The sequence below is a fragment of the Ricinus communis genome, chromosome 8 (genome assembly GCF_019578655.1).
Source record: "Ricinus communis isolate WT05 ecotype wild-type chromosome 8, ASM1957865v1, whole genome shotgun sequence".
Lineage (NCBI taxonomy): Eukaryota > Viridiplantae > Streptophyta > Magnoliopsida > Malpighiales > Euphorbiaceae > Ricinus > Ricinus communis.
In genome coordinates, this window is record NC_063263.1 from 17,470,236 (window position 1) to 17,480,883 (window position 10,648).

The 10,648-nt window shown below is 26.6% G+C and overlaps 1 protein-coding gene across 1 annotated transcript; it reads right to left on the bottom strand.

Annotated features, from left to right (window-relative positions):
- Nucleotides 1-208: 208 nt before the first annotated feature.
- LOC8271712 (ankyrin repeat-containing protein At5g02620) lies at nt 209-4,009 on the bottom strand. Its single transcript, XM_002531793.4, has 4 exons — nt 3,385-4,009; nt 2,593-3,136; nt 2,063-2,472; nt 209-1,182 (listed from the first exon to the last, which is right to left on the bottom strand). Exons 2-4 carry the CDS (start codon nt 2,927-2,929, stop codon nt 304-306), a joined length of 1,626 nt encoding a protein of 541 aa, XP_002531839.4. The 5' UTR covers nt 2,930-3,136; nt 3,385-4,009; the 3' UTR covers nt 209-303.
- Between the last annotated feature and the right edge of the window lie 6,639 nt (nt 4,010-10,648).

The window sequence follows — 10,648 nt, forward strand, 5'->3', positions numbered from 1 at the left end:
TTTAGTGTTTTTTCTTTAACAATAAATATGTTTAACATATTAGTGTTAAGTTAGAGAAAATAAGAAAAGTTTTTTTCTTCATAAAGTAGGGAATAAACCATTGAAGAGAAGAGATCTCGAACTTGAAAATTCAACCTCAATACTAAACTCTGCCTCCCAAACTAATGCGTGATGGTTGGTGTTCTAATATTAAAATATTGAAGAAGGGTAAAAAAAAGCCTATATATGATTTGCTCGGTAAGAAATGTACATTTAGAAGCCAACCTACGGAGGAGGGAAAAAAATAAGTTCAAGATGAAGGTGTTAAATTGCATACATTTTCTTATACTCATTATTCAAGATCTCACTATCTGACATGACAGACATTGAAAATGATCGTGATTTACTTCCCACGGATGATCTTCGTATACTTCTCATATTTGAGGCTTCAATCCGATGCTTAATTACCCAATAACACATAGTTCCAAGAGTTGTAACCATTATAGTTGCTCCTATGATTGTTACACTGATGGCCAACCACTTCTCCTCCTTGCCCACTACAATAAATGACAGAGCCAGAAATGCTACTGAAACAAGTGCACAAGCTATCCACATCAACTTGTTGATGACTGCCATCATCTGCTTCTTTGCCTTGCTTTCTATCACAACAACAGATGTTTGCACCACCACGACAGCTAGAGAAATGAAGAGAGCAATTGAGTCGAAGATGAAGAATACTATAAATGGAGCTTGTGGAGCAATATTCGCCTCCCCAAGTGACTGCCCTTTGGGGATATCGTTCTTGTCATCCACATATTGGCCAGGGACAGTGAAGATGGCGGCAAAGGCAACTGTGGCAATGAGGACAGCTACGACGGTTGTGGAGTTTATGGCATTGTTAAGGCCTTCTGCGTGCATTTTGTTTAGACGTTTAGCAATGCCTTGCACTCTTTTCCGAGTTTGACGGGTGTGTTCTAACTGGTAGTGAACTTCATGTTTGATGTCGCTCACTGTTTGTTTCAGTTCCCGTGCCGGATTTGTAGCTTGTGGCTTTATGTTTTTGGCACTTTGAACCCCATGCTCCTGCAAAATGGCTGCAATCTCAGGATGCCCCGTTTTCTCTGCAGTATCAAAGGCAGTTTCACCAGTTCTATTGACAGCTTTTGTATCTGTTTCATTGTGCCTCAGTAGTAACCTAACAATCTGCAGAAACAGAACATTACTATGTCAATTCTCTGATTTCCAGAAGCCAAAAATATTTGTTAAATTGCATATTACATAATAGTTTATATTTCTGATTCTTATTTGTCTGGCTCAAAGAAGAAAGAAAAAGAATGCTGTGACATATGTGTACATCTAAAAGGATTTCAGGAAAACATCATAGCTTTGGGAACTAATTCATAGATTTGAAATCAGCAGAATTATCAAAATGACATCAGGATCACAATTTTCAAGCCATCATCCACGGTTTTTTCTTCTTCTGCTTCTTCTTCTTCTTCTTTCCCCCCTTTTCAGGTTAAAACAAGCAGATCATTAACAAATATCCGACTGATTTACAATACAGCCTATTCATGCTCCTGAGAGTTTAAAGTTCAACCAGTTGACCTTTCACAATATTATAGCATCCACTAGTTCAAAATAAATCAGCAAACTGTCAGATGTGTCAGGATTATGTTTAGAAGTCAAGTGGCAATGAAATTTCAGAAACCAATATGGAAGCAATGTATCTGCAGTACAACAAGCAAATTATATATGCAACAGCTGTGGTGTTTATATAACTTCACAACCAAACATATCTGCTTAGCATTGAAAAGACAAAAATAAAAAATTCAGGCTCATAAATAAGGAGCATAATATAAGGAATTTGTTCCTTAATATAGCAAAGTCTTAACAGATTACCATGAGGGTTTGACCAAACTAACTAATTAGGCATGTGGATAGCAACCGTATGCAATCTCTCGGATTATTTGAAGGTGAAAGTAAACCAGTTGAATAAACAATCTTTCTTTATACATACTTCATCGATTATTCTTTTTTTTTCTTCTTCTGTGTGTCAGGTAAGATAGGGAAAGGAGTGATTCACCTGAGATCTTCCTTTTCGGGTGGCTATATGTAATGATGTGTTTCCCTTGGTATCCACCATGTTCACCGATGAAGGTTCTGCATTTATCAACTCCTCCACCACTTCAACATTCTGACCCTTCACTGCCATGTGCAGTGCTGTCTGCCCCTTTTTATCTATCCTTGTCACTATTGCAGGCTCCATTGCGACGAGTGCTCTAACAACTTCTAAATGACCATTTCTAGCAGCAGAATGCAAGGCAGTTTTCCCATTGCTTCTAGCAATAGCTGCGAGGCTACTCCCTGCACTCAATAAAAAATTCACCACCTCTATATGGCCTTGGGTTGCAGCAGTGTGCAAAGCTGTGGTGTTTGATAAATCAACAGTCATAGCCAATTCTGGATGTGCCGCCATTAGAATTTCCAGTATATCTGCGACAGCAATAACAGATAAATCGCCTCATCTTCCTTGAATAAGAACAGGAAAAAAGGAAAAAGGAAAAAGAAAAAACAACACCCAATTTAATAGGAAAATCTACTGTCGAAACATACCTAAATCCCCTTGCTTGGCGGCAATGTGAAATGCATCAAACCCATTTCTTGCTTTAATACCAGCATCAGCAAGATCATAGTACTTAATCATCTCCCTAACTAAATCAACATAACCATATTCAGCAGCTACATAAAGGGCAGTCTCTCCTGATTGATTTTGCTTTTCTAACAATTGCTTCAACTCTTCCCCCTCAGTATTAGTAAGTATTTCCATTACAGCTGCCAAATTTCCAGCTCTAGCTGCAGAATGCAATGGTGTATCATCTTTTTTTCCTGTCAACTGTTTGGTCATTTTTTTCCTGGGGGCTGGACTCGACAAAAGAAGTGGCGACTCCATTGAATCGACCGATAAATAAGACTTCCTCTACTTAACTATAATCAGCAAGTCAGGTCCTTTTCTTCCTGCCAGCAAAAACCCGGATCAAAATTTGCATCTTTCATCATCAAGAATCATTCTTGATTGAATTTCTTTTGCAACTTAAAAATTGCAAACTCTTTAATCTCGTTTCTTGCTCTATGCTTCCTCGCATCCTAAACCACAAGCCTGTCAAACAAACAAAAATACACCGAAAAAGTACAATAAGCCAATCTCTTATCTACCATTATCATATCAATGCAAATAAGCTACACATACGAATCCCAAAAGAACAAAACAAAGAAGAAACCCACAATTCCTTATCAACAAGATCATGACTTTATCTGGTTTCTTGCTCTTTTTTTTTTCTATTCATTTCAAGAAAACGAACAACCAATAAAGAAAAAGCAAATGAAAGAAAAGAGCCATTTCTTTACCTGGGATTGAAGGAAAGAGCTTCATAATATGCTCTCTTCCATCAAAAAAGAAAACAAAAAGGATTCATATAAAAAATTTAGAGCCAGAGTCTCCTATAAAGAGAAACACAATCTAAACACCCTGTAATGCATTTTGCGAGCAACACAAAAACGTTTTTAGTGCTTTAATATTTCATTATTCTTTTTATAAATGAATATGCAAGAAGAGAAGAAGAACAATTAGCACTAGGCCAAAAGAAAGGAATGGAGAGGCACATGTAGGCAACAACTTTATTATTATGTTTATGAATCAAAAATTTAAAAAAATCAAAATCAAAATTGAAAATCCAAAAATAAAAATTGTTATTATATGATAAAAACCAATCTAAGCTACGAGCAATGGAGAGAGACTTTTGTAAAGTTTGTTATGATTACAACGTTTTTTTCTTTTTTGTTTAGAGAGAGAGATTATGACAGATATCAGACAATTAAGAGAGTGGCAAGGAAAACCAGAGACTGTTTTAAGGTAATGGATACCAACGGTAATACCAGAACCACGCGCGTAAATTGTCTAAGGGCGCGAGTGTTATATCTTTTCTGGACCTTACAGTTTGTCGGTTGACTCTATTTTGGCCGTTTACCAATCAGCTAAATTTTTTATATATTCAGATGAATATAAATTTTTTTAGTTTTTAATGCTCACTCTTAAAAGTTTAACCTTCATGTAACTGTTTCGAAAAGAACATTTTTAAAAAACAAAATAATAGAAATAAAAAGGAAAAATGAAACTTATTTTTTTATTGTCTGAAAGTGTAAATGCCATAAAAGAATTTAACTTAATAATATTTTAAGGTGATTTTTATTATTTAAATCTATAATTTATAAAGTTTATTCATTAAATTTATATATAAAACCGGTTGAATTCTTCTACAATTTTACTTTTACTATACCACTATAATGAAAAATTTATAATCACAAAGATAATTATTATTTAATAAAAATAACAATTCTTTTCATATTTTTCAATTAAAATAAGTTTTTGTATATCATACTACTTGCAAAAAATATAAAAATATAATTATCTTTATGCAGTAAAAAAATTTATGGAAATATTAATAAATCTTTAAAAGAGTAATAAAATTTTATGCAATTGCAAAATAAATTGTTATCTTTCGAAAAATAAAGTCTAGTTCATATCTTTTCTTATAAATTAAAATAATTTTTCATACTTCTTATTATTTAAGAAAAAAGTATGATATTGTGAAAATTATGATTATTTTTGTGAAAGTAAATAATTTACTAAAAATTAGTACATTTACAAAAAATAATATTTTTGTGATTGCAGATTTATTGCTATTTCACAAAAAATGACAATCATCTTCGTACTTTCTTTTATAAATTTAAATTATTTTTCATATATTTTATTATTTATATAAACAAGTATGATATTATGAAAATATGATTACTATTATAAAATTTAATGATTTATAAAAAAATTGATAAATTTATGAAAATTTTTAAAAAATTATAATCGCGAAGTTAATTGCTATCTTAAGAAAGATGACAACCTCTTTATATTTCTTTCGTAAATTAAAATAATATTTTATAAGTCTTATTACTTATGAAAATTTGTATGATATTACACAAAAATGTGATTTATTTTTTGTCAAAGTCAAAAAAGTTATGAAAGAATTATTAAGTTTATGAGAAATACTAAAATTTTTTTGTAAATATAAAATGAGTTGTTATCTTATGAAAAATGGTAATCTTTCATAGTTTTTTGTAATATAAAATAAAATTTTAATAAATTTTAAGGGTTCATATATTTATATATTGTCTTGTGTTATTTTAACAATTCTTCATTTTAGTTGATAGCATGTAATTATAAGTTATCAAGATATTTTTTAATTATGTAAATTATTAAATTGAAAAATTGTTATTAGTTGTTTAAAATAAAGTAGGTTAACCATAGAAAGTTATTAGTTTTACCTGTAAATTCGTTACTCATAAGAAGAAAAGAAGAGTAGCCAAAAAGTTATTATTGTATTGTATCTTCTTCTTTTTCTTTTCCTCCAGTTTCCTACAACAAACGAACTGTAAATATTGTATTGTATCAATGCAACTAAATCTCTGATGAAGGATGGCAGGATTGATGAAATCAGTTAATCAACGTTTTTCTTTGTTTTAAGTTATATTTTAGAAAATATAAAAAATTGTTTTTAAGTTCTATTTGCCTTCAACTATATTGTAATACTTTTAATATAATTAGATTAAAAGTCTTCATATATTGCACTTAATAAACATCACTTTCTTTCTTTAATAACTTTTTATTTGAAAAAGATTTATTAGACTATCTTACGGCTTAACGAATTTCCATTTTAGAGTATGTGGTTCGTTTTTTTTTTATTTTAATATTCTATGAATATACCTATAAGCAAATAATGATCAAATTACACAATAGCATTAATAAATTCTAACATGACATATGCAATAAGTACCGTTTTTACAATTGCCACATCGGTATTTACTAATGATATTATACAATTTAACTATTATTTACTAACGGTTATATTTAAAATATACTAAAATGATAAAAAATTGAATGATAAACTTTAAAACGAAAATATGTTAGATGAAAATGTAATTTGTTGAAGTTGCCCCTTTTATTTCTTATGAAAAAAAATATTTTTATAAGTTATGGAGGAAGCACTTAGTAATAAAAATAATTAATCTCATTATTCCAAAAAGATAATTACCTTTTAATTTATATGTACATTAAAAGATATATGTTTTCTAATTAATACTATTAATTTTTATTACTTTTTCTTTAGATATCATTATTAAAAATTCTACAAAAGAAAATAATTTCCCCTGATGAGTCAGCAAAAGGATACATTGACTCATCATAAAAGGGAAATAAAAATCGAAAAGAGAAGAGAATATAGAAAAAGCAAAACTCAGAAGCTGGAAAATCATAGAATGAGAGAAAACCTCTTACAGGTTTGGTGCCTATCGCTACGGGAAGCTCTTCATGCACAGCTTCCACATCTTCCCCATCGGTAACAACTCTGGAAGAGAGAGAGCGAGAGAGGCAAAGATAAAGACAAATGGGTTACTCACTTTGAACCAATTTCTTATGTTGTTTTGCCCTCTTTCAATCGAAATCTTAAGAAATAAATAAGTAAATTCAGTTTTGCAAGTAATGGGTGCTTTTTCTAAGATCCGAGATTGATAGAATAGAGCTTGAGCTATTGAAGAATTTAGAAATCCTAGATATTAATTTTTCCTGAAGAGAAGAACACATTGGCCCATTCTTCTTTTCTTTTCTTTTTTTTTTCTTTTTTTTTTTCTAAAAGTAAACTTTAAATAAAAGGTGTATTTGATGAGTCAACAAATTTGTTTGTTAATTGTTTAAGTCACTGAGACACTTTTTATTTTAAGAAAAGTCTGATTGAAATGTTAGCGTCATTCACTGATTTTTCTTTTTATTTTCCTTGCCGAATAGTGGCATTGGAAAAAAAAAATTAGGTGCATTTTTTTACAAAATTAGAAATAATTGATTGAAATTATTAAAAGGTTAAAAGTTGATAACTTAATTCGTAATTAGGTTGTTTTATAATATTTAAACAATGCCAAAGCACAAGGTGGTGTAAGAAGAAAAAGCCACTAAAGGAGAGGGAAAACCAAACTTGAATTATTACTGTGTGGTTGGGTATTTTTATATTTAAAAAATTATAAATTTTTCGTGATAATGTGATTTATTGTTTTTGTATTTTTATTATTTTATAAATAAATTTATTTAAATTTTTATAATTTAATATTAGTATATTATGTATTTTTAATAATAAAATTATTTATTAAATGATTTAACGTATAACTAATTATATTGAGTTCATGTTAAATAATATATATAAATTTTATTAAGAATAAAATAAATCGATTTTTTAAATAAGATTATAATATTTTTAAAAGTATTTTAATAGTTGACTTGATACTAAATTATATATATAATGATTTTATTGTTAAAAATTAATATTTTATTATAAAATAATAATGATATTGAGTAATAGGATATAGAGAAATAAATATAAGTAGTATTTTATTATAAAAAAAAACTTAGTAGTCTAAAAAAATCTAAACTTATGTGAAAGTTTGCTGTTTTGGTAAATTTTTTTAAAATGGTCAATTTAGACAATTAGATACAATTTTAATCTAATTGAGTTATTTTTTGAAATTGAGCAATTTGACTAGTGACATAGATGTAGATTAGGAAAAAAGAATTTTAAATTGATGGGTTTTAATGTCACACTATTTATACATATTACATAATCTTAAATTTTTATATTTTAAATAGCGTTCATGTTACTATATATATATATTGCGTAATTTTAATCGGCAACTCAATTTAGTCAAAATTACACTCAAATTGGTTAAATTATAACTAATTTTTCAAGAACTAATAAGAAAAAAGATTTTGATAAAGGCTTGAATTTTTTATGCTATTAGGTCTAAAAAATTATAGTCCACTAAATATAAAACGTCTAATCACTAATGTATATTCTTATACTTTTTCTATTTAGCTGTTGAAAAGGGGAAAAAAGAAAAAGAAAGGCTTAAAAAGAGGAAAACCATATACGAATAGTCTAGGAGTGAGTTTTTAGTGTAGCTATCAGAAGGCGAATTGTAATGCCCAGCGAGAAAACTACCAACTGCAGTAAAAGAGAATTTGGAAAAGATTTATGAAAGGATTGATGCCGCCACATCTCACGTCGACTAACTTACGACAGCTTGAAACTTGTAAGATTCAATACTATTCTTTTTCTTTAGGGCTATTTTTTATAAAAAAAAAACACAAATTAGAAAAGCCAATAATATCTCAAAAACAAATTATGATCTGATATGTGAGTTGGTCCATCATTATTAGCGTCATTTGTAAGAAGGCTCGTATCACATCCATATCAACTAAGAGGCGAAAAGAATTGGCTTTATAAAGTTCAACGCTACTTTTTTCTTTTGAATAACGACAAAATCGTGGAGCCATAAATAAGTATTTTAAGAATAAATTACAATCTAGATAATTTTTTTTAATATAATATTAGTTTCTTATTAAAAAATTATTAACTCATAATAAATAATTAAAATAAAATAATAAATTAAACTTCCTGATTAAAATAAATCTAAATATACTATTTATAATATTATTATTATCTCAGCGGTAATCGATTTTTAACTTGCAAGTTTATATTAAAAATCATTGACTGGTTTAAAAATGAGTAATATTTTCATAATCTCTTAAAAAGAATAGTAGTATTTTATAAAAAATATATATAATCATTTATTTATATTCTTTTAATTTACGTGATAACCTATATTCATAACTGATTAAGAAATAAAAAAAATCATTTATCTCTTATTTTAGTTTTTCAAAATCTTTATTCTTTTAGATTATTGATTTATCATCATATTTTTCATTATTTCTAGTAAGTAGCATTAGGAAAAAATTAAAGATAAAATAAAAATATTAATAAAATGAAAATGTAAATAACACTATTTTAGCAGTGGAGAGTTTTTCTACGCGCACAAAAGGCGCGTGGAATTCTTTTGAGTGACGGATTAAAGGTCTTTTTATTCCTTAAATGTAGCTGAAGCTCAGGTGTGAGTGTAAAATCGTTTGATATCCAAAATTAATTGCGACAATGGGGCCACTTTGATATTTTTGCTTGGGGAATTTTATCACTATTTTATTTATTTATTTAACAAATAAATTTATTATTGTGAAAAAGTAGTTCTATTTGGTGAAAAATTACTCTTTGGAATGATTATGATAGTCTATCATGATTACAATATTATTTTAATCTGAAAATCATGAAACAAATGTTGTCCATTGTCGTAATTGTTCAATTTTTATATGATAATTCAGGTTCATGAATTAAATATTATGTTGGGTTAATTAAATATTAAGTGGATTGATGCAATCTCAATTAATTTATTTCTAATTTGATTTTGATCACTATATATAAATTTATGAGTATTCTAAATTTTATATTTTATTATTTTTACATATTCATTGTTATAAAAATAATAAATGCCGGATAGGAAAGTTAAATTTGAAACATCTTCAAATTCTTACAAATAATTAAAATCAATTAGATTACATTCTCTTAATTTTATACCGTAGCTTATAATATCTAACTAGATGAGTGCCCATCTTTTGGGCGAGTTAAAATATTATTAAAATAATATTAGATAATTTTAATATTTTTTATATAATTATTAATAAAATATAATAAAATATTTAAATATTTAAAAATAAAAAAAATTAAAAGAATTATATTTACATTGTTAAAAGTAAAGAAGATAATAATATGGATAAACCGATAAAGATTTTAATTAAATCATTAAAAAGAAAATATATATATATATATTAAAAACACACAAGATATTCTAAAAGAATAGAAAAAGATAATGATAAATTTATCTATTCATAAAAAAAAATCTATGACATAAATAAAAATTTAATAAAATAGTAAAAGAATAGGAATTTACATTTGGATCATAAAAATAATTAAAAGAGATTTGTGACATATTAAAAATTTATTAATCTAATATAAAAATAAATTAAAATTAATCTATATATATACGTATCCAAAAAATAATAACAATTATAAATAAATAGTAAAAGTTTTAATAATCTTATTTATTAAAAATAAGTAGTATATGAAAAAATAGAAACTTATTTATGCAATAAAATAGATAAAGAGTTAAAATCGATAAAGATATATATTATTTTATATTTATTTATGTTATCATATAAAAATAAAAAATTTATAAGAATATATTATGATTTTTATAAAATATTAATATATATATATATATAAATAAAAATATCATAAAATAAAATAAATTTTTTAATTATAAAATAAATAAAATAATCATTCAATGATATGAGCAAAGTGTTAGTAGTTATATATGAAAGAAAAAAGTTAAAAAATTTTAGATATAAAATTAATAAAAATAAATAGGTGAAATAAATTTTTTAAATATTTTATTTTAAAAAAATTAAAAAAAATAATTCATATAAATTAAAAAATATCTTAAGAAATAGAAAAAAGTATATAAAAAAAAAGTATATTTGAAACCATGCTTTCATATATATATATATATATATATATATATATATATATATATATATATATAAGTTACGACAGAGAAAGAAAATGATGTACCAGACATTGTAATTAAACAAAGAGGAATCAGTGCTTAGTCAAACCAAAATACATAATTT